This window comes from Petaurus breviceps, unplaced genomic scaffold (genome assembly GCF_028583685.1).
Source record: "Petaurus breviceps papuanus isolate PSGF00001 unplaced genomic scaffold, PetGlider_PUasm1.0 115, whole genome shotgun sequence".
NCBI classification, from domain to species: domain Eukaryota; kingdom Metazoa; phylum Chordata; class Mammalia; order Diprotodontia; family Petauridae; genus Petaurus; species Petaurus breviceps.
In genome coordinates, this window is record NW_027185612.1 from 624,818 (window position 1) to 649,966 (window position 25,149).

Consider the following 25,149-nt stretch of genomic DNA (forward strand, 5'->3'; position numbering starts at 1 on the left):
ACAGCTTTCTTGTCCTTCCTGAGTAATGACCGTGCCATACACATGATAAAGTCCAGTGCTTTGGTGCTATGGTATACCATGTTTTCTAGTGCTATGGTATACCTTGTCATCTCAGCAACCTCTGACACATAAGGATAGTTGATTGCCTTTAAATGTGGATTGAATAGAACTCTCCCTGGAGCCTCTGTTCTATGTCTTTGCGTCCACTAACTTTTGGGATCCCTTACTCTTTGGAGTGGCAAGTCTTCCTCCTCTTTCTCCCAACTAACTCAAAGCAACTGCTTCTTTTCTTGACCATTCACTCATGAAGAGAAGTTACTAGTCTCCTCCTACCTCTATTAAGAAATGACTGTCAGTTCCCAGAGGATGTCGCAAACTTCCAGGATTATTCTTTCTAGAAAACCTTCCTCTGAAACTCAGGACCTCACTGCAATTCTCTGTTCTTTGGAATAGGAACCCCCATTGCTAACCCGGAGTTGTTCTGTAAGCTTGAAAGAGGGGTAGAACCATGGCTAGGAGATGCCCCAGGCCGGAGGAAACTCTTGAGTCATCACCTAGGTAAGTTTGGACTAGCCTTTTGAAGAGGCTGGCAAACTTGGGGATTAGAAGGAGGAAGGATGGGGGTCTTTGATTCCCCTCTGGCTCATAACTCCCCCTACTTCCCCCCAGGGATTCTTACAGTCATCAGTCAATCTAAAGCAGGGCCATATTCAATATCTTTATAGCCCTTGTGTCTTTTGTCAACTGGGGACTCACGATACTGCCAGGTACTGTAGAAAGAAGGGACTCTGCTTCTCTGCTTCCCTGATGACAAAATGCTTTGTACACCACTAATATATTGACAATTAAGACTACCCAGAACAGTGGGGGCATGTGATGGAGGATGGGAGGAACTGAAGAGTGGTAGAGTTAAATATGAGGAGACAGTTCTTGTGTTAGACATATAAAATATGTTAAATATTATATATATATAAAAGTTCTAAAGTTGCTGAAGTCTGAGGATGCAAAAATTGTCTCTGTATGTATGTTTGTGTGTATATGTGTGTTTGTATACACATATACACACATACACATATGGCTCTAGCAATGTGCTGTTTTACATATGGTCTAGAAGAGAAGATTCATTTGGGATTTTAGGTATTATAGAATTACCTAAAATCCATTTAACTGAGTTGAAACAGTAAGCTAATTACATTAATTTTAAAGAAATGTATTTTTATAGTTAAACAATAATTAAAAAGGTAAAAATTCATTGTTAATGACATTGAAACATTTAAAAATTAATGTTTTACCTTATGAAAGTGAAATTTTAAAAGATTAATGTTTTGACATTCTTCTTTTAATTATTTTAATTCTTGAATCAAATTTATTTCCTTTGAGCCAGTTTATAAATAGAGCAACCCATTTTTAAATCACCCCATTTCTTCATGTGAGCGTTGATAACTACTTATTGATTATAATTGGTTTGCGTATTTGTTACTGGCATCTGCTTAAATTTTTATTTTGGCCTAACCTGTCTCCACTGTTAGACTTTAAATTCTTGGAGGACGAGGGCTACATCTCCTGTATCTTTGGGATCTAGCCATATCCTAGAATACAGTGGGTGCTTGGTAAATGATATTGATATTGATAAGTGTGTAGGAGCATTGACTGAATAGCTTCAGGTATTCTTCGTCATCTGCCTTGTTCCCTTTTGGTAACCTTCTTGTTCCTTTGGTAACCTTCCTTTTTGGTAACCTCCTTGTTCCTTTTTGGTAACCTCAGGATCTGTCTGGAAATAGCACAAGTAATAGTGTTCCTCTGTATTGAATGATGGGCCTCTGCCCTGAAAGAGAAGGGTACTAAAGGAGAGAGCCCTGAAGAAACCATACCACACAGGGTTGCTATGCCCACACCACTGTCCTCTTTGTATCCCTTTCTCCAGCTTTCTTCATATCTGTCTGGAGTTGATCCAGAGGATCCTGGTACTTTTTGTTTAAGGTTTGAGTTGTCACAGGAATAAGTTTTTCCTCCCTGGCCGGATTCTCAACTCTGTTTTCATTGACTCTGTAGTAGTGGCACTAGATTGTCAAGGGAGAATGTACAAGTTTGCAGACCGATTGATATGCTTAGGGCAGGTATTGATGCATTAATCAATGCTCCCTTTTCTCTCCTGCTCCTCTCCTAATGCCAGTTAAATAGTTTCTGGATGAGATGAAATGAGGAATGGGGCTATTGAACACAGGCTTCAACTAAAGAACAATTGAAAGAACTGGGGTCATTTTTTTCTGGACAGGAAGACTAGGGAGACACATGATAGCTGTCTTCAAGAATTTCTTGTGCTGTCATGTAGGAGAGAGAGCAAATTTGATCTGTCTTGTTCCAAAAGGCGCAATTAGAAGCTGGTGGGTCAAAATTAAAAAGAAGCAGATTTGGACTCAATATAAAGATAACTTTTTGATGAATCAAGTTTTCCAGCGATGGAATAGCCTTCCTTGGGATACAAAGAATACCTATTTACTGAAAATATTTAGACATAGTCAGGGTAGCCATTTGTAAGGGTTGTTGCAGAAGAGATTCACAAAGCAAATTACTTTTGTCTCTTTCTCTAAAGGAAATAAGAAGAGGAGATCCATGGGAGAAATAGACATACAGGGCCCCACTGGAGAAGTTGAGTTGTATCTGCCACCGCGGAAAAAAGCCTGCATCTCCCACCTCAGTCACTCAGAGTGTGACAGCATAGAAGATGATTCCATAGGAAAAGGCAAAAAGATATTAAGACCACGTTCTATTCAGAAGTCTTGGTTTCGACAGTTTCCGTGGTTGATCACAAATGAGGAGAAGACAGCCTTGTTTTGCTCTGCCTGCCGAGAGTACCCGTCTGTTCGGGACAAAAGATCGAGGTTAATAGAAGGTTACACGGGACCTTTCAAGGTGGAGACACTCAAGTATCATGCCAAGAGTAAAGCCCACAAGTTCTGTGTGAATGCTTTGGCCTCCAGGGACCCTGTGTGGGCAGCCCATTTTGAGAGCATCCGAGAAACACCTGAGCACGGGCTGACCAGTGCAGAGCATCTCTTCAATGCAGATTATCCTGTGCTCTACCCACCTGAATCCCTGGGCAATTACGACAGTTTAGTTGAGCTTTTTCCAAACTCCAGATCTGAGCTTGGAGACCCCACTGAAAATGGAACAACATCAGCTCTGTACTTGGATTGTATGTCGGATGTGAGGCAGAAGGCTGCCATCAGTGATATCTGTACCACATCAGGCATTAATGTTTTGTTTGATGACTGCACAGAGTTCTTCTGTCAGGTACTGTGTTTGAATGTTTTTTCAGTTTGATGTTTGAATGATTGACCAGTCAACAAGCATTTATTAAACGTTCACTACGTGCCAGGCATTGTCCTAAGTGCTAGTAGGGATACAAAGAAAAGGAAAAACAATCCCTGCTCTCAGGGGCTGGGATTCCGATGGGGAGACAGTATGCAAAAAGGTATGCGCATACTTGATATATGCAGAGTAGAGGGAAGGAGATTTCAGAGAAGCTCAGGCACTAGCAACTGGAGGAATGATGGAAAACACTCCTTTAAGTCAGTCTGAACAGTCAGCGTTAAGACAATGTGGATAGGGAGTCTTATGGAAAGATACCTCAATGAAAAAGAAACTTTATTTTTATTTATTTATTTATTTGCTTTTTGGAGGGCAATTGGGGTTGAGTGATTTGCCCAAGGTCACAAGACTAGTTTTTGTGTTAAGTGTCTGAGGCCGCATTTGAACTCAAGTCCTCCTGACTCCAGGGCCAGTGCTCTATTCACTGCGCCACCTTAGCTGCCCCCAAGAGTAATGTAACACCAAGGAAAGGCAACTTCCCAAGGTTCAGAATACCAGCATAGGGGCTCTCCATTTTATTCAGTGACAAACCAAGAACAGAGAAGATCAAAATATGACATCATTCAAAATACAGCATTTACTAAGTGTGATTAAATAATCTCCAAGTACTACCCCACCCCAGGACCTTACATTCATTCAATCAATTACAAAGTCCCTGGTCTAAATACTACTCCACCCCTAGGCTGTACCTTCATTTAGTTCACCACAAAGCCCCTCTTCTCAAATGGAGATTAGTTTCCAATCTAAGTTAAAGTACATTCATTTGTTCAACCATAGAACACAAAAAGGTCAAAAGTTCCCCACCCCTGGATCATCACAATTGAATCTACCCCACAGTTACAACAAGTTTAAGCACAGCACTTAATACCCAAATGGAGGTCTTTTCTTCATCTTGACAAGAGGCAAGTTCTCAGCAATCTTAGTTCCTGGGGAGACAAGGCTTAGCAAGGCCACAAGATACATTGCCAGTCTCTTCATTAATTCATCCTCTGTCTGCAGAACAGTCCTAGAACCCCTGAAAACATTAGCAAAACCCTCTCCCGGGATTTCTGTAAACATACAACAAGAAAATCCTTCTTCAGGGCTTCTGAATCAACAGAAAGGTTCCCAGACCCCTGCAACAACAGCACTGCCCTTCACCAGTGGACAGTATTCACTCTCTGTCTGCAGGACAGTCTCAAGAGCTCTTAACCAGCAGCCAGGTTCCAGGACTTCAACAACAGGACTGTCTTTCACCAGTGGACAAATCTGGCAAAACAACATCAAAGCAGACAGACAAAGTACCAGCAAAACAGCCATGTCTCCTCAGTCCTTGGCAGCTCCGGGGGCAGGTCTCAAAAGTCCAGGGCAATTCAGAGTGGCCCTCAGCAATCCTCTCAGTCTCTCTCTCTCTGCCTCCACGAGGGTGCTGCTTCCAAAAAGTTCTTCTGCCTCTTTCTTGTGTCTCTCCAAATCTACGTCACCAGCTCCTCCCAGTTCAGGACTCTCTTTTCACATCAACAAGTCCATCCCACAGGTGGGATTAACAAGCTCTGGGTTTTAACACAATCAATTTGAAAACCAAGCCAATACAGGGGCATTTTTATATTCCATTACTATCACACCAAGAAACTTTATTTTTGATAGGGAAATATAAAAGGTTATACTCATTTACTTTAAAATGAATAAATTCAATAGATAAATTTAAGAAAGATTCTTTAATATTTTAATGTTAAGGTTAAGTAAGGGAAATGAACAGAAGGATGAGGAAGAGTTAGGAGAGAGACAGAGCTACCCTAAGAGGCAAAATTCAGTTTAATTTGTAGCAGTGCTCTTTTTCAAAACAAAACAGTGTTTCCCTTAGATGGAAAACAGGCAAACATTGCCAGATTCTGTTACAAAGGTGTTGTATGATTCCTGCTTGGGGGTAGTAGGATGGTTCTTGAAACTGTTTTTTCAAAGTGAAGAATGCCATTTTATGTAGGAAAAAAAGCCACATTAATTCCTAGAGTGAATCTCTGTCTTTTTACATTTTATGAAGTTGACACGAAGACAGTATTAGTAGAAAAGCATTTGACTCCCTTTGAAAGATCGCTCCAGTATTCATATTGTCCAGTTCTCTTAGCTTCTTATCCTTGCTTCTGTTTTAGGAAGTAATAAGAAAGCCTAGCTCTTTGCATCCGATAATTCAACCAATGTGGGATCTGTATTCAGTGTCTCAGCAGTGAGTGATATTATCAGGACTGTTTCTTAGTCTTATCAAGTAGTGGTTGTCAGTGTGGACCAAAGTTTGCATGGAGCCTTACAGTGTACTGGAAAGAGCTCTGTCTTGGGAATCTAGAGACCTCTTTTTCCTTCTAGGGCTGATTTTGCTGTGATTGGCTGTGGGACCTCAGGCAAATCATTTTCACTTCTAGGCCCAAGTTCCTTCATCTGTATAGTTGAAGGTTTGTTGGACTCTAGTTGGAGAATTCCATGACTGTATGATCTTTTATACCTTCAGCTTACTTATATCAATGAGCTTTCTTGGCTCAGAATTCCAAGGAGTCATGAGGGTAGCATCCTAATGGGAAAGGCTACTTCCAGGGGAGACTCTAAAAGAAGAAGGGAGTATCCCTCTGTTATCCTCTGTCTTATTTTTGTGTCTAGCGTATAGTAAGTCTTCTTTATGAAAAGAACTTCCTAGCACCACGGCAGCTCTCCCTTTTTCTTCTTCTGAAAGGACACCCAGAGGCTAGCCAGACGCCTGGGGTTCCTAAGAGAAGCTAGCCCTGGGTGAAGAACAGGGAAGGCCATGGAGCTCTTCTGGCTGCCCCTGCTTGAGCCTGGCTCTCTCCATCCAGGCATCTGCATCTCTGCTATCCAGGTCTACCTGGTTCTAAGAGCTTTGGGGCCCAGTATACCAATTCCTAGTGTACCAATTTCTAGGGGATTGGGGAGGGGTTTAGGAAGTGTTCCTGAGGGCAAGGGGAAAGTTTCATTCACAGTCAACCTTGGGGATCATATGGTTGGAAAGGAACTTCTCAAGTCTTAGAAGCAGGAGTATGTCACTGGAGTGTGCTCCTATGAAGGCACACCCTTCATAGCCACCTTTCTTTTTTCCTGACAACGCTTGCCTAAGGGAGTGACTTTAATTATAGGTCTCAAGATGCTCTGACGTTCCTCAGGAACCCTGGGGAGTTTCTGGGACCTTGTTGGCCTCGTGGGTGGTGTCAGGGGATGGGCTCTGAGAAGGGCTATCATGGAGCCCTCTTTGGTTAAGTCCCTTCCTTTGGTCATGAAGGGTGTTGGAACGTCAGGGGGTACTGAGTACCAGATGCTCTTTGTTGCAGGATCCTTCTGAGGAGGGGCTATTTCAGGAGATGCCGGTGGTGTTTGAGGAGCTCCCGGTGGTGTTTGAGGATGTGGCGGTGTATTTCACCCGTGAGGAGTGGGCAATGCTAGACAAGCGGCAGAAGGAGCTGTACAGAGATGTGATGCGCATGAATTACGAGCTGCTGGCTTCATTAGGTAAAGAATCCTCTGCAGGTTTTGTTCACTTCTCTTAGGCTCCAAAGGCCCAGCTCCCCCTCTCCATTCCTATTCTTCTACAAACAGAGGCACTGACTTAGCTGCGCCTCAGAAACCTTCAGCTTTGGGTTTCTGCATCATGTTCTCTTCCTCAGGGCTGGCTCCGTGAGGTTCAGGGTGAAAGTAGCAGCTGGCTACCTGAGGACATTCTCACCGCTGCTATTAGGTTATGAGAACCTGTGTCCCAACTGTCACCAAGTTGGTCATTAGAAAATTTGTAAAGATGATGAAATGTGTCTGTGCTCTAGGCCTCTTCCTTTTCATTGCTCTTGGACCAGCTAGCCTCTCAGGAAGAAAAACAATCTTATTTGTTAAAATCAACTTAAAAATGCTTTCTTTCTCATGTGAACTAACAGAATTAAAGAACTAAAACAGAGCAGAGATAGCTTTAATTTAGTATCTACCACGAACAAAGCACTATGCCAGGCTCTGGGAACTAGTACACCTAAGTTGTATTGAATGTCATCATACGTATCTATCAGTAAGGCTGTCTACCAGGGATAATCTTTTTAATAGCTCATTTTATTTCATGTTCCATTATTTATGCTAATCATTGTTGCATTTGTAGGCTAACGGTTACTTACCTAAAGATAGGAAGGATCAGAGGATCATAGATACAGAGCTGAAGGGCCCTTAAAATCCTTCTTCCTTTTACAGAGAGGGAAACTGAGATGCAGAGAGGTTGTTAATAAACTTGCCTAGGGTCATGTAGCTAGTGCCTCAGGCATGATTCAAATTCAGATCTTCTGTCTAACCACTTTTCCACTTAGCTACTTCCCATGGACGAAAATGCTTCAGGTAAAGTCAGCTCTGGAAGGATGGGGAAATGCTCAGTAATGAACTTCTTAAGACACAAAGGGAAACAATTCCAGTAAGCAGGAAAAATGAGATTCGTCTGAAGAGATTGATAGGAATGCATAGGGAATTTTAAAAAGAAATATACAGAAAATGGAAGCAAGTCCCTGCACCAGCTGATTAATATCAGAGTGTTAGAAGCATGATCTTGTAAAATAGTATCAAGCAGGTTAAGAAGGAATAGGACCCTTGTTTGTAGGGATTAAGGTGGTAACAGATGGCAGAGAGAAGGGAGAGCTGACCCGTTTTTCTTTTGTTTCTGTTTCCCTGTAAAGGAGAATGACTTCTAGACTGGAAATGACAAAATAAAAGTGACTCTCAGGTAGTTGATACTCAAGACATATAAGGAAAGAGTAAAAGAACACTTAGCTATTTCTTTATGAGTTCAGGCCAACTGCCCCCAATCAGCTACATTCCTGAGCCCTGAAAAAATGACAAATGTGATTCCTGAGCTACTGTCAGTGATATTTGAAAAACTGGAAAATGGGAGAGATACCACAAGATTGGACAAAGGCAAGTGTCCTTATTTTTAAAAAAAGGGAAGAGAACAAAGCCTGCAAACTATAGGCTCTTAAGTTTGATTTTGATTTCTGGGAAAATCCTAGAATGGATCATTAAAGAAATGATTTGGCACTCTTCTAGGAAGGGACATGGTGATTCCAAAGAGCCAGCATGGTTTCATCAGGAACAGGTCATGCCTGATTTGTCTCATGCTGTTTTTGGACACTGGTAAATGAAGGAGACACTGTAGATGTAGTTTACCTCTATGTTAGCAAAACTTTTTTTTTTAAAGCAATTGGGGTTAAGTAACTTGCCCAAGGTTACACAGCCATTTTTTTGTGTGTGGGTGTTAAGTATCTGAGGCCAGAACCGATCCTGGGTCCTTCTGACTCCAGGGCTGGTGCTCTTACTCACTGTGCCACCTAGCTGCCCCCGTTAGCAAAGATTTTGATAACGTATCTTACCCTGTTCTGGTGGAGAAGATGGAGGGAGGTAGACTAGATGATAAGACAGTCAGATGAATTCAGAACCGGTTGGATGGCTGGACTCAAGAAGTCTATTGGTTCAGCATCAGTGTGGCTCACCAGTGGAAAACCCCAGAGACTTGTGTGCTTGGCTTTGTTTAACTTTTTTATCAGTGACTTGGATAAAGGTTTAGATTGCACAGTCATCACATGTGCAGGGAGCTAGGGAGAAGAGCTAGCACAGTGGACCCAAAAGGATCTTGAGAGGCCAGAGCATTGGCTGAATCTGTCTAGATGACCCTCAGGCAAAATATGAAGGTTTACATTTAGGTACAAAGGAACTTTGCAAGTATAAGGTGGGTGAGGTATGAATAGCTAGTAGTTCTAAAATATATAGGAGTTTTAAGAGACTGAAAGTTTAATATGAGTCATGAGTGTGATGTGGCAACCAAAGAAATCTAATGCAGTCTTGGATTGTATTAAGAGGGACAGAGGCCCAAGATGGTGGCCAGCTGTTACTGGCGTTTCCTCAAGCTCTGTGAGGAATGGCCTTTGGGTGAGACCAAACGGGGCCTAGACTTGGGTGCTTACCTGCGGCAGCGGGTGGTGCAGGCCTTTCAGGAGGGAGAGAACACCCAGATTGCTGAGCCTGCGACCTGTGACCAGATGTACAAGAGCACTTCACTCAAACTATTTGTAATGGGAATGCAAATTTAAAGGTCTTCCCTGCCCCTAGGCTAAAGTGCACCTGGAGCCTGGGGTGGGAGGCTTGTTTTTCAGTAGATACTTTTTGATTGGCCAGTGGGTCAATAAGGTTGTTACATTCTCTGAGCCAGGAGAAGGCTATATAAGCCCTGATGTGTAGCTTTGTTTTGGGGCTCACTTTGAGAAGTGTTCTGTGATTTGATCAGATGAAACTCTGGGAAGCCGGTTGTTGAGAGCCCCCCCCCCCCTTTGAAAAACCCAGATGTTGATTTGGTATGGATGTAATGGTTGGACAGTTTGGAAATCCGTCTACTTGATCTGTTTATGTCTTGATAATTCTGCTTGTATACTCTGAAGTTCGGGGTGCTGACCTTTTTCCCCTGAACGAGGTAAACGATATATGTTTGACTGATTAAAGTAAGCTTGTTAACCCATTTTGAGTTGCTTTCCTTTAACAAAGCAGATCTAAGAATCTGTGTTGGCAGCCACCCTGGGGATGCTGGGGTGCTTGCTGCTACACTATTACAAACACAAATATCCATGCCCAAGAGACACCGGCTTCAGTGGACTGACAGTGGAAGAATGCAGGGTTGTACTAGCTACAGATACCTTGGAAGAATTTAGGGAACTGAATAAAGGCTTATGGAAAAAACTTCAGGATAAGTTCACCACCAGGAGTCCAGATGAGAAGACTAGGGAATAGCCTGTGTCTTTGTCCTCCCCGTGTACACAAGTGTGAAGCCTTGTATATTGCCAAGAATAAAACTGTCCCTCCCTCCAGCTAAAAAAAAAAAAAAAGAGGGACAGAGCTTCCTGATATAGGAAGGCAATAGTCCCTTCCTTCTGTTCTTATCACACCTCCTCTGCAACATCATGCTCAGCTCTGGGCGCCTCAGATTAAGGACATTGACAAACTGTAAAAGGCCCAGAGGAGGACAACCAGGCTGGTAAAGGGCCTTGAGATTGGTTAAAGGAATTAGAGAGAAGAGAAGACTCAGGAAAGGCATAATAGCTGTGGTTAGGTATGTGAAGGGCTGTCATGTGGAGAAGCAATCATTAGACTTATTCTGTTTGGTCTGGAGGGCAGATCTGACAGCAGTGGCAGGTCACTGCAAAGAGGTCAGCTTGGGCTGGATGTCAGAAAGGTGTCATAGTGAGTGGGCTGCCCTGAAAGGTACTGGGGCCCCTTCCTTATAGGTCTGCAGACAGGCTGGATGATGCCTTGTTGGATGTTTATAGTGGACATTCCTGTCATTGACTTCATTATCTGGACTGCATGGCTACTGAGGTTTCTTTCTACCTCTCAAATTCTGTGATTCTGTAGTCTTATGGTATGTAGTTGGATATTTTCCCTTTTCAAAATATAAAAAAAAAGTGCTAACATTTTAAGAAATGATTATTGTATGTGAGGTGCAAAAATGTTTTTTTTTAATCTGTAATGGCAGTTTATCACAACCTTCCATAATTTATCCAACACCCTTGATTTGTAAAAATGCTTTAAATTCCATTGTTTAACCATACATAACTTTGCAGGGATCAGGAGCAAAAAAATAAGCCTTTGCTGAACACATTTCATAGTATTTGGTAGTATTTGAGTATGTCCAGAGTAGTCTGTAAATGTGAGGTTTGAAATAGATAATCTCCCTAATTGTTCTGATGTTTTAGGGATTCACTGATGCTGACCCAGTGCAACTTTTAATGTAATGGATTTCACATAGTAAATAACTCTTTATCTAGACTTAATTATATTAGGGCCATAATCCTTCCCCCCTCCCCCCAAACCCCAGATATATAGCCTCTTCAGCAGTTTGTTGAGAATTGAGGCTTATGTCAGAGAATCCATGAGGTATTTTGTACTACCAGGCAAGGGACTTAAATATGAATGCTTTAATGTTCAGAGATTTGGGCCAGCATATCTAGTTTGTGACTAACCTCTTTTGTCTGTGATGTGTTTATGTAGGATCCTATTATTACTGTGTACATTTGTATAGCTTAGACACAGTGGCTTTGGGGCACTCAATATCATTGACTATTAACTTTTCAAAATCGAAAAATATCCTTTTTTATAATCTATGAAGCCCTGCTGTTAACAGTAAAATACCCCTCCCCCTTTTAAAGAAATCAAACTGTGAAACCACAACTTTTTCTGATTTTTTTTGATAGCTCTTTCTTTCTGAACAATGTACTTACTGTTTTTTAACTATTTGAAGATACAAAGTTTAATTCGGCTTCCATATTTTGAAAGCCTATGGCTTTATTATCAGTTAGAAGCATTGATATCCTAGAAATATGGAAACCAATGACTTTTTTGATGCTATTGGTTTCTCTCTCTGTCTCATCTTGGTGTAGATTTAAGGAATTGATTTAATATTATACAAATACGACTTTTCCTTTTTGTGTGACTGTAATGATTCTTTTAAGGAGTTGTATGTTGGTTGTCTTGTTCAGTTAGGTAGATTACTACCAATAGGCAATGTTAAGATAGCTGGCAGATATTAAAGACCATTAAATGCCCTACATACCATGGTATGAGATTCCCAGCCCCACTTTGAGTGTTATAATATTAGCTAATGTTCTAGCCCTTTGCTGTCCTGCCAGAGTTATCTATTTTTGATGATGATGATAGTATAGTATCTTTTAGACTAGTTAATGTGTATTTGTTCAGCTCTAATAGAATAGTTTATAAAAAATAAAATCTAGGGCAGTAGGTACATTTTAATTGTATAAATTTCTAGTATCTATGATATTTAAAGAATTTGCCAGTGTATTGTCAATCAATAAACATTTATTAAACACCTGCTGTGTGCTAGGTACCATGCTAAGCACTAGGGAAATGAAAAAAGGCAAAAGACAGTTCCTGCTCCCAAGGAGCTTAAATTCTAATTGGCGAGACAACATGCAAACAAATATATAGAAAGGAAGCTATATGCAGGACAAATAGGTTCTGGGGGAAGGCACTAGAGTTAAGAGGGGTTGGGTGAAGGTTTCCTATAGAAGGTGAGATTTTAGTTGGGACTTAAAAGAAACCAGGGAAGTCAGTAGTTGGAGTGTAGGAGGGAGAATGTCCTAGGTATGAGGGGACACTCAGAGAAAATGCCTGCATCTGAGAGATGGAGTGTCTTGTTCATGGAACAGCCAGGAGGCCAGTGTCACTGGATAGAAGAATATGTGTTGGGGAGTAAGGTATAAGAAGACTGGAAAAGTTGGAGGGGCTAGGTTACCAAAACAGAGCATTTTGTATTTCCTCCTGGAAGCGACAGGAAGCCCCGATCTACTAGATCTTTTTGGTGCTATAAAAAGTTTTTAATTGCCTGTTATTTAAAGGTTAAGATGGGCACATTTGTATATACTGAAGTCAAAGGAGTCAGGAAGACTCATCTTCATGAGTTCAGATCCAGCCTCAAATGCTCTATTTGCTTCAATTATCTCATCTTTAAAATGAACTAGAGAAGGAAATGGCAGATCACTCCAGTATTTTTGCCAAGAAAACCCCAGATGGGGTCATGAAGAGTTGGACGTGACTGAAAAATGACTCAACCAGTTAATCATGGCATCATAAATTTAAAGTTTGAGGGCACTCGTGTAGTAGAACCCTTCATTTCCTTTTTTTAAATAAAATTTTATTGATATCTTTAATTTTTGCTTCATCTTCATTTCTCATCACATTCTTCTTCCCTTCTCCTCCTAGAGAGCTAGCCTTTAAAACACAGATCAAAGAAAAGGGCGAAAAATGATTCAGAAAGTAGCCAGTGCTAGTGGCAGCAGCAGAGGCGGAAACTCAAAGCATTCTAGAGACTGAGACAGAGCACCAGGATAGTAAGCACTAGGGCAGAAAGAAGTTCCTGGGAATCCCTCAGCTGGTGCTGGGTACAAGAACTGGTGCCATCTGGCAGCTCTTCCTCTCATTACCCAGTTCTGGGCCACAAATCCAGGGCAAAGTGGAACAGTTACAAGCAGGGCTCTAGCAGAGTGTTGAGCAGGGAATAAGTTCTGAAAAATAGTTTGGCTCTGAGCTCAGAATCCAAGCCATGACTTAGTTCTAGCCTTTAGCCTAGTGGGTGAGCCTGCAGTGGAATAACCAGGGCAGGAGTCCCAGACCAAGAGGGTCCAGCATCAGTCACTCTGACTCCCAGTGACTGTGGGTCCAGTAGCAATCTGCTGAAACTCAACCACACACAAAACAGGGTCAGGAACTTGCAGAGGTCAGAACAGGAGGGGCGTGAGTAGATCTTTTCCTGGATTTCATGTTGTTGTTGTTCAGTCATATCTGACTCTTTGTGACCCTACTTGGGCTTTTCTTGGCAAAGATACTGGAGTGGTTTACCATTTCCCTCTCCTGCTCATTTTATAGATGAGAAACCTGAGGCAAATAGAGTGTCTGAGGCTGAATTTGAATTCATGAGAATGAGTCTTCCTGATTCCAAGCTTAGTGCTCTGTCCATTGTGCCAGCTAGCTGCTTACCTGGATCACACTACTCTGGGAATATTGAAAATTTGCAGGCACTTAAGATTGAGCTGTGAAAGCAGCAGAAGGATGTGAAAGGACAGAAGCCCACGTTAGGCATTCTTTTCCTCTCTGAACCGCTTCTCCCCTCCACAAAAAAGTACCCAGAACCCAGTACTAATATCAAGTCCAGAATCAAGATGTAGGCTGGAAAAATGAACAAACAAAGAATCACACCATTAAGAGCTACAGCAGTGACAGAGAAGCTCAAGATACCAATGTAAGAGAATGTCTTGAAAATATTTATCAGTAAAGTGTAAAAGAAGAAATGCAGCTTGGATACAAGCCCAAGAAGAATTCCCAGAAGAGTCAAAGTAATTTTTAAAAAAAGAGAAAAAAAGGATTTTAAAAACCAAATGAAAGTGGTAGATGAAAAAAAATGAGAAAAGAAATGAGACATATGCAAGTAAGATATGAAAAGTGAGGGGCAGCTAGGTGGCTCAGTGGATAGAGCACCAGCCCTGGAGTCAGGAGGACCAGAGTTCAAATTCAGCCTCACATGTGACACACTTACTAGCTGTGTGACTTTAGGCAAGTCACTTAACCCCAATTGCCCTGCCTTCTCCCCTGCAAAAAGGCAAAAACAGAGAGAATTAATAACTTAGTAAAAGAAATATAAAACATTACTGAAGAACATAGAAATAAACTCCTTGAAAAGAGCCAAATGGAATAATAGTCTTGAAAATGACCAAATGGAAGCCAACAACCCCATGAGACATCAAGAAATAATAAAAGTCAAAAGACTGAAACATAAAAGAAAATATGAACTATATCATAGAAAAACAACTGACTTAGAAAATAGATTGAGGAGAAATAATTTGAGAATCATTCAACTACCTGAAAGCCATGAACAAAAAAAGACCTTAGACACCACATTTCAAGGAAATAACAAAAGAAAACTGTTCACCTATCTTTAAACCAGAGGGCAAAGTAGAAATAGAAAGAACCTACTAGTAACCTCCTTGAAAGGACTCCCAAAATGAAAACTCCCAGGCACGCTATAGCCTAAATCCAAAACTCCCCAGTCAATGAATGTAATGGCATACTTTTGTTCTGTAAGAAATGATGAAAGCCAGTGGTGTCAAACTCAAATAGAAATGATTCCTGCCTCTGCATCTTGACTTAGAAAACCACAAATTAACATTATCTATGTTGTACTGGGTTTTTGTTTATCTTCTTAAACATTTCCCAGTTATATTTTAATCTGGTTCTGGCCACACTGGGGAATTTTGCCAGTGGGGGGAATTTGACACCTTGATGAAAGCAGTGATTTCAGAGAAGCTTGGAAAGACATGTATAAGCTTATGCAGAGTGAAGTGAGCAGACCAGAATAGTTTATACAATAACAGTATCTTAAGGACAGACAGCTTTTGTAGATTTCAGGTCTCTCATCAATACAGTGTTCAGACATGATTCTAGATGATATATCATGAAGCATGCTACCCAGTACCTGAGAGGTGAAGGACTCAGGTACAATGTGAAACATATTTTCGAACATGACCAGTTTGGGAATTTCTTTTTTGACTGTGAATGTTTTTTTTTACAAGAATTTTCTTTTTCTTTCCATTCAGGGAAGGTAGAAGCAGGAGGTCGAAGAGAGGGAAAAGTGATGTTTGTTAATAAAAAAACTTAAATTAAAAAGTGGATTACTCATAGCTTTAGAATTCAAACAGTGCTTTTTACCAAAAACATTCTAATACTTCTTGGCAAAAGTAGTTCCAAAGATAGTAAAAAGTAATTCAGAAAGGTAAAAACAGATAAAAGTTATTGGCAAGGTTAAAAGTAGTTAGGCTTCTTCTAAGTGTCTTGGAAGTTCCTTTTGGAAGTCCTAAAATCTACTTTAATATTATTTTTCCTCAAAGGACCCACCATTTGGTCTTAGATCAGTCCACCTGAGGGTGAAATCTAGACCTCCATCTAGACCCAAGGTCTAGATCACAGCTTCCTCACACACATACTTATCTTGTCTGGTGTTAATTCACATCATTCTAGTTCCACTATTAAGCATCCTGGCCCACAACATAGATCTTTGAGTTAATCTCACAGTTAAAATGTAAGTTCCCTGAGAATAGAAATTTTCTCATTCCTTGTATTTGTATCCCTAGGGGACCCAACACAGTGCCTGGCATATAATAAATAAGTGCTTACTAAATGCACTGTTGATTGTCCTCTGTCATTTTTTTAGTCATTAGATCGAGTAGTTTGTTTAATGTTCCGTCCTCATGTCCATCTTAGACTTGTGACACTGAAGACATGGTTCTGTTACTTTTCTTTCTTTCTCTTCTTTTCTCTCTTCATCTTCTGTTTTTTACTTTCTCTTCCTCCATTTTTCTGCTTCTCCTTGTTATTGCCTTAAACTTGCCAGTGGCCCTTGTAGATACTGCTTAGTACTATTGGTATTAGTGCTAAAGAAGTTGATGGCCCATGGTCTCCATGGCTGGAGGAACTCATATCTGGCCTAGCCTCCTCATTTTTTTGTGGAGAACTTCTTAGAATCTTAGAATATGCAGTTATCTTGCCCCTAGCTCCTATACTGACACAGTTTCCTGGGTACTTAGAAGTGGAAACATCACTATCATTGAGGTTACTTTCAAGCCAAGTGTTATTTCAGATTTCAGAGAGAGAGAGAGAGAGAGAGTGTGTGTGTGTGTGTGTGTAGGGGCTATAGATGGACCCACTGGATTAACCACTTGTGAGTATAAGCTTGATGTGATTTTCTGTACTTGGAACAGGACCTGCTGCCGCCAAGCCAGACCTGATCTCAAAGCTAGAGCGTAGGGCAGCCCCCTGGATCAAGGATCCCAATGGACCAAAGTGGGGGAAAGGTCGTCCCCCAGGTGAGTCTTTAACAAATGAGCCCAAAGAGGTGGGAATGATTCTTTGGCGGCACAATGTCAGCCTTGGAGTCAGGAAGACTTCTGTTCTAGTGCTTCCTTAAGCACTTAACTAATTGTGTGACCCTGGCCAAGTCACTTAACCTCTCTCATCCTCAGTTTTCATGACCTCTAAATATCCACTGAGTTCTGTAAAATAGAGAAAATAATAACAACTTCCTCATAGGGTTGTCATGAGGACTAGACAAGATAATACGTAAGAAATGCTTTGCATGCAGTGAGTAAGAGTACTGGCCCTGGTGTCGGGAGACCCGGAATTGGTTCTGGCCTCAGATACTTGGCACCCACACAAAAATAACTGGCCATGTAACCTTGAGCAAGTTACTTAACCCCAATTGCTTTAAAAGAAAAAAAGAAATGCTTTGCAAACCTTAAAATGGCCATTAAATGCTAGCTGCTATTATTAGTGAAGAGATCTAGGCTCTGTGAGGAGAAATTGCAGCCTATAGGCTGCCCCTGACAGGTAATGTCCTCCAGTGTGTGGGATTCTGTGGAGGTTAACCTTGAGTCCCTCCTCTCTTCTTGGTGTCCTCCAGAAGTGTGGGGTTGCTGCTAGTTCTGCTAACAGCGTCCTCAGTGACTGTGATTTAGTTACTTATCCTTGAGTTTGGTGTCAGATGATCACTTAGCCCCAGGGTAACTACGGGCAATGAGAGTGTCAGGCAGAAGAGTCTAAATGGACTACAGAAATAACCTGTGGGGAACTCAGTGGATATTTAGAGGTCATGGAAAGCAAATCAAAACAATCTATGGCTGTGGACATGCTCTGGGAAGGTGTCTACCTTTTCTTGGGTTCATCTTTTCTTCTCTGACTTTGTAGCAGGTGGTACACACACCTGGTATGTCTGGGGTCTCTGAGCTAATAGGAGACCTTAGGGAAAAAGGTGTGACTCTTTGACTGACTTTGTATAGGCCAGGACAACAAAACTGACATTTTAATCTTTTTCTAAAGGGAAAAAGAAGACTGTTGTTACCACCAAAGAGGTCGACATGCCAATCTATGCTGAAGATGCTGGGCTTCCTTTGCTTCCTTTAGTAGAAGTTTGTGGCTCCTACCCCAATCCTGGCAATGGTGAAACAGAAGGAGACTTGACTGGGAAAGTCAAGAAGACTTACCGACCCCGGTCAATCCAGAAGTCTTGGTTTGGGCAGTTTTCTTGGTTGATAAGTGACCCAGAAGAGACCACGCTGTTTTGCTCAGCTTGTAAAGAACACCCTTCCCTCCATGACAAATCTTCCAGATTAGTTAAAGGGTACACAGGACCTTTCAAAGTGGAGACTTTAAAGTACCACGAGGTCAGCAAAGCCCATAAGCTGTGTGTCAGCACAGCAGAGGTCAAGGAAGATGCACCCCGGGCTTCCCTCGTACCGGTGGTGCCAGAAATTTCTAGTGACTTAATGGCAAACATGGAACACTTTTTTAATGCTGCCTATTCCATTGCTTACCATTCAAGGCCATTGAATGACTTTGAGAAAGTTCTGCAGCTTCTGCAGAGCACAGGGACCATGATCCTAGGCAAGTATCGAAACCGCACTGCCTGTACCCAGTTTATTAAGTACATCTCTGAGACACTGAAGAAGGAGATCCTGGATGATATCCGTCATTCCCCTTGTGTGAGTGTGTTGTTGGACAGCTCCACGGACTCATCAGACCAGTCTTGTGTGGGGATTTACATAAGATACTTCAAAGAGATGGAGGTGAAGGAGTCCTACATCACACTGGCCCCGCTCTACAGTGAGACGGTGGATGGCTATTTTGAAACTATAATTTCTGCTCTGGATGAACTGGATATACCATTTCGGAAGCCTGGGTGGGTAGTAGGCCTGGGAACTGATGGTTCAGCCATGCTTAGCTGTAAGGGAGGTCTAGTAGAGAAGTTCCAAGAAATCATCCCTCAGCTGTTGCCTGTCCATTGTGTGGCCCACCGTCTCCACCTGGCAGTAGTAGATGCCTGTGGAAGCATTGACTTGGTAAAGAAGTGTGATCGGCACATCCGGACAGTGTTTAAGTTTTACCAGTCCTCCAACAAAAGGCTGAATGAGTTACAGGTGGGTGCAGCTGCCCTTGAACAAGAAATTGTACGCCTAAAGGACTTGAATGCTATCAGGTGGGTAGCAAGCAAAAGACGGACACTGAATGCACTGATTGTGAGTTGGCCTGCCCTGGCCAGCCACTTGCAGAGCGTGGCGGAAGCTGGCGGCCAGATTGGGCACAGGGCCAAGGGCATGTTGAAGCTGATGAAGAGCTTTCATTTCATTAAGTTCTGCCACTTCCTTCTAGACTTCCTGAGCATCTACCGGCCTGTATCTGAGGTTTGCCAGAAAGAGATTGTATTGATCACAGAGGTAAATGGCACACTAGAGAGGGCTTACATTGCCTTGGAAACCCTCCTCCACCAGGCGGGGCCCAAAGAAGCAGAGTTCAACACCAGTTTTAAGGAAGGTCAACTCCATGGCATTCTATTAGATAGGATGGAGATGGCTGAACAGCGGTTCCAGGCAGACAGAGAGAAGATGATTTTAACTGGGATTGGATACCTCCAAAGAAGGTTTGATGCTGATCGATCACCCCAGCTCAAGAACATGGAGGTATTTGACACTATGGCCTGGCCAGATGGCATCGAACTTTCTAACTTTGGGAACAGTGAGATACTTAAGCTAGCCAGACATTTTGAGCTCTCCCTCCCACCAGGATACAGTGAAGAAGGCCTCCTAGATGAATGGCTGGGCCTAAAGACCATTGCCAAGAACCTTCCCTTCTCCATGCTATGCAAGAATGCCCTTTCCCAGCATTCTCGCTTCCCTCTGCTGAGCCAGCTCATGGCAGTGGTGGTCTGTGTGCCCATCTCAACTTCTTGCTGTGAGCGTGGTTTCAGTGCCATGAATCGGATCAAGACAGATGAGAGGACCAAGCTCTCCAATGAGGTCATCAACATGCTCATGATGACAGCAGTGAACGGTGTGGCTGTCACTGAGTATGACCCACAGCCTGCCATACAGCATTGGTACCTGACTTCATCAGGCCGTCGCTTCAGTCATGTCTACACTTGTGCCCAAGTGCCACCTCGCTCTGATGCAGGTAGGTGAGAGAGAACAGAGACAAGATGATGGACTTGTGATGGTAGTAACATTAAGGGCTATGCTAGGGCCCAGTGTCCCCAACCCTCATTCTCTGAACATTTCTGTGGGCCAACTAGCCTTATCAATGGGATTCCCTTCCCATTGTTTCCAGTTACCCTCTTTTTCCTCCAAGACTTTAATTGTTAATTGTAGGTCTGGGTCCCAGAGTTGATTTCTGTTCTGTAAATAGCCTCAGAGTCCTAGCTGGAATAGCTCCAGAGGTGCCAGCTTGATGACCCTGGAAACAAGGAAGAAAAGCCTAAGAGTTGAGGTATGAGGAGGAGGAGAGACTGGATGAAGGTGGAGCTCTCTCAGAATATGAAGGGGGAGAACTAGGCTTCAGGTAATTAATCAATAGGCATGTATTTAGTATCCACAATATATAGCCTATATGCTTAGCTCCATGCTTAGGTGCTGCAGGAGTATGGGAGTAGAAGATACAATCTTGTCCTTTATGGAGCTTTCACTCCCAGGGAGAAAAGATATTCACATGGAAAATGATGAGGAAAGAATATTGGATGGTATGTAATAAATGGTAATGCTTTGGGGGCAATAGTAAGTGCAGCAGGAGTTAGGAACAGCCTTCAAAGGACTGGCCCTCCTTTTCTGGAGCAGTACGTGGGTCTGCTTTCTGTGGTTTTCACCAGACCAGCCTTGGGGGTCCTGGGAGAAGGGCAAGGGGGTTCTCTTCTCTGACTTTCCCCTTCTGGTCACTTACAGATTCTTTTTTGCCATCAGGTGCTGAACTTAGGAATGAGAACATGGGAACTCTCTATATGGAGGAGATGGTGTCCCAGGAGCCAGCCATGCAACCCTATGGGAAACCTGTCAAGATACCACAAGATTTTGTCAGAGACTCAGCTAATGGACTTAGGTGCCTAACAGGAGCCAAGAGGCCCCAGAACTGTTCTAATGAAGAAAGGATCTTCCAGGAGCAGGAAATACAAGGGCTACCTCAGAGAGCCACCTAACCAGTTTTTGGGGAGAGGCAGGGGTCATGGGGATGGGTTTTCTGCAGAGGGATCATCTGAAAATTCCTTGTGGGCTCTGAGCAGCTGCATGCTGAGCAGAGCTCTACTCCTAGGAACTCAGGGAGATGAGGCCCTTGCTGGGCCACATCCTTCTCACCAGGCTTAGCAGTGGGTCCATGGTGGGGCAAGTCCTTTATGGGTTAATATGCAGGGAAATTTCTTACTTTAATTTCCTTCTTAAAAAAGCCCTAGGAACTCACTTTGTCAAGAAGGACTTGTCCTCATAACTGGAAGAGCTTCAAGCATAGGAAAATCTGTCTGGATAGAGACTGGGACCTGAGCACTTTATTCCCAGGGAGCACTGGGTAATATGTGTAGGAGGATGCCTTCTCCCTTGCATTATGGGTATTACTGCATTGGTAAAGAAGGAGGGGAGAGCTTGGCCCAGATGGAGGCCATAGTGTAAGAGAGAAATGCTGATTTATGGGGCTTCCAATCTAACTATTCTAGGCCAGGAGCTTAGAGGCTTCCTCAGTTTCAGGGTGAGTGTAGACATCTAATGTGAGCCTGAACTTGACCAAGGGAGAATTCTCCCCTGCTTCTGGAAAGACTCTCTTTTAAAGGTCAATAACCTTTCAAACCTAAACACTGGAGAAAGACCAGTTCCCTGCAGGAGGTGGGGCTGGAATGAGCTCATGGACTTGTGTAAAAGCTGTAAGTTTGAAGGCAATGGGGTCTGAACCTATTTCTGCTGGACGTCCTGGTGCACCCAAGGTTATTCCCTTTCTCTTGTCTGTGCCTCAGAGCCCTCTTGGTGCTATACCAGGCATAGGGCTGGCTGACTGGCTACAGGGGACTGTGGAACCATAGTCCTATTTGTCACCTTTGATTAGTATTTCCTTCAATTGGTGATGCTTCAAAAAATACCAACTTTATGCTGCTCCAATCCAATTAAATTTACCGTGAGCATACCCCTGCAGTGATGTGGAAAGGTTCATGTCCTCTGAGCAAAGTGAGCATTTGTATTATTTCTAGGACCAGTTTCTTGCTTGGAGTTTAGGGTTCGAGCTGGAATGTGGATAAAGCTGCCTCTTACTTAACCCTTCCTTATCCATGGATAGGGCCTCCCTACTTTCCCAAATGGGAGGCATATGTGGATCCTGGACTTAGCTTATTTCAAATCAGGATGAGAAGTAGTGCCACACCCATCACCATCCCTGGTTATAAATACAGGCCAAGGGCAGAAGCTACCTAAAAATATAAGAGCTTTCTGTCCACTGCGGCTTTTGCTGTTGATTATAATGTTCCTTTTACCCAGATTGACTGCCCTTTTCCTAATATATTTATTCCATACACCCAAAGTACATGAAGTCTTTCTGAGAACATCTACCCTTGGCACCTTGTGCCACTCACTTTCTTTCATGACCTGATTGACCTCTCAGTGTTAGGCACCATCTTGACTCCCCTTTCTCCTGTCTCACATTTCTCTCTTGGAATCTAATCACAGTGCCTCATTCAGCCAGAGGGGTTCAGGAATTTGAGATATATCTTGTCCTCTAAGCCTTGAGCTGCCTTTTCCAGTATAACTGGATTGGAAGCTCCAGTCCTCCCATCTTCCCGTGCTGATTTAGTGAGTCTGTCTTGGGGAACTTGGGAATTAGTCTCAGATGTATAAATGGATTTTTGAGAACTGGGCATGGATTGGAGGCAGACAAAAGTGGTTGCCCCAGGTCTGCGTGGTGAGTGGGGATAGTATGTGCCTAGTCCCCAGTGACCGTGAGCTAGCTCCACATTGGCATTCCATGACATTCCTTATATTCTGGGACTGGATTCCTATTCCCGTCCTCCTATTATCTTCTGCTCTTTTGTCTTCCCTAACCCCTTGCCAGCCTTGGGCTTCTAAGTGCCCTAATCAGGGCATGAGGTCAGTTTGATCTTTAATACTGGACAAAGGGTTTCCTCTGTGATGAATTTGTGATCAGATGTGGAAACCATGCTAGAGAAGCCTATGTATGAGGGTCTTGTCGGGACTGATGTCATTACTGAATTCCTAGTTGGATGCACTTTGAAAGAGGCTGTCCATTGCTGGCTTTTTGAGCTGGTTGGTCCTCAGACTGTGGTGACCGAAAATGCTATTTATTTATAAAAAGCAGTGATTGTTGATGTACAAATTATGTAAACTTCCTCTCTATAGGGTGGGAATCACAGAAAGAAGGGGCATCTTTTCTACTAGACATCTTATAGCTTTGTAATTAACCAACGGCAAAGGGACCGTTTATGAAGTTTTGGCTTGAGGGCTCAGAGTAGAAAGTTCTCCAACAGAAATGGCCCTGGGAAAAGTCTCAAAGCTCAAGTTTACTCTTAATGTGACTTTCATCCTCTGTATTGGAAACTGGGCCCAGGAAATAGTCTGGGACCCCTTGTGTCACAAATGGCCTGTACAGATTGGTTAGGAGGAGACAACATTTGCCCTGGATAAAGCAGGCTTCAGGCTGTAATCCCCTCCTTAAAGAGACTTCTCCCATCAATATCTTTGCATATGCCTATCTCCTTCCCTATAACTGATGTCCACTACAGCTGTCATTCTGAGAAACCAGAATTCTAACCAGGAGCTCTACTCAATAGCCATAAGAATTGGGGCTGGAAGAGAGAGGAGATTCACCACTTTCTTCTACCTATCCATGTGCTAGGAGGGCTGTGGCCACGAACCGGATGCCAGCCTTATTTGTTCTTGTCAGTCCTAGTGTGTCCTGGCTGAGAGTCCCTTATTTTATGAGTACTTCTCATTTCATGACAGGACAGTCAAAACAGTCCAGCTCATGCCAGTGTCCACTCAGCCCAGAATCCACAAAGTGGGGGCATTGGGAGAAGGTGACCCAGTGATGTCTTTTCCAAGACACCACTTGTTTCAGATCTGTGTGGAATGTTGTTTTTTAGAAAACACATTTGATTCTTAATCTTTTGTTATCTGAATAAAGCAGAGTTTTATTTCAGTGACTGCTTCAGTCATTTACTTCTCATGGACAAAGACTCTGGAGGATATGGAAGCTGTTTGGAGTTAAAAACTATTTTTCTTCTTTTCAAGAGGCAGAAAGTGGACTGAGAGAGAGATGGTAAGAGAGGTCATGCATGTCTCTTGGATCTAGCCTTATCTTTCAGGCCTTTCTCTGACTCATCAAAGAGAGTTCAATTGTTTTGTCAAGGTGGGCATAGTGGAAAGAGCCAGTCTGATCTCCGAGTCAGGAGCACAAGTTCACAGCTGGGTTCTGCCACTGGGTCGTCATTGTCACCCTTTTGAAGCTCAGTTTCCTCATTGTAAAATGGGAATAGTAGTAATACTGCTCTCTCCCCTCCTTCTTCCCTCCCCTTGTTCCCCCCAGCATTGTGAAGAGAAGCATTTTATAAACTGTAGAGCTCTTATGGAAGCATGAGCTATTACGATGAGAAGACAGGAATGTATTTTAGGTTATGAGAATGCCAGTGATTAATCAGGGATGTGGTCTAGCTTCCCAGTAACTCCATTTTCACCACTGATGAAAGCTGACCAGCCAGCTTTCTAAAGCCCAGGGCCCAGCCCGTTCAAGAAAAGAGTTCCTTGGGGCAGCCAGGTAGCACAGCAAGTAAGAGCACCGGCTCCAGTGTTGGGATGACCTGGAGATCGAATCCTGGGCTCAGACACTTAACACCCAGTCAGAAACACCTGGCTGTGTAACCTTGAGCAAGTTACTTAACCCCGATTGCTTAAAAAAAAAAAAAAAAGAAAAGAGTTCCTTGGCTTGAAGCTGCACCTATACAGGAAAACAGCCTCCATGGCTTCACTTATAAGGGGCAGGATTTTCTCTGGAGGAAAGATCACGAATCCCAAGAGGGGTGAGCTCCAACAGCTGTGGAGGGCAGGCAGTACTGCCCAGGGCCAACTTTTTTGCTTATATGCTGAGCACATTTTCATTTTTGAGCTATGCTTTGGAGGGTTGGGGGAGACACTGATTTGTCAGGATACAGGGTGTGATTGGTCTTCTTGGGCTGACTGATCTTTATAATGCATATGGAATATTTGGGCATGACGTTGCAGGTACCTGTTTTCTCAGGGTGAAATGTGGCAGAAAAAGAAAAGCCCTCCCCAGCCAACAATCCCCCTTAAAACTTTTTTTTTCTATTATTTCCCCCCATTGGACTTTTAATAAGAAAGCAGAAAGGCTACAATATATTTAGTT

General features: G+C 42.8%; 1 protein-coding gene across 1 annotated transcript in view; it reads left to right on the top strand.

The window, feature by feature from the left end:
- The window catches only part of ZNF862 (zinc finger protein 862), a 37,150-nt gene extending 13,222 nt beyond the window's left edge, over positions 1 to 23,928 (top strand). Inside the window, exons 3-8 of the mRNA XM_069083218.1 lie at positions 454 to 558; positions 2,594 to 3,294; positions 6,684 to 6,861; positions 16,683 to 16,787; positions 17,797 to 19,923; positions 20,703 to 23,928. Of these exons, the coding sequence (XP_068939319.1) occupies positions 454 to 558; positions 2,594 to 3,294; positions 6,684 to 6,861; positions 16,683 to 16,787; positions 17,797 to 19,923; positions 20,703 to 20,935 (3,449 nt within the window). The 3' untranslated portion in view covers positions 20,936 to 23,928. The remainder of the gene's footprint in view (positions 1 to 453; positions 559 to 2,593; positions 3,295 to 6,683; positions 6,862 to 16,682; positions 16,788 to 17,796; positions 19,924 to 20,702) is intronic.
- The last annotated feature ends 1,221 nt before the right edge of the window (positions 23,929 to 25,149 follow it).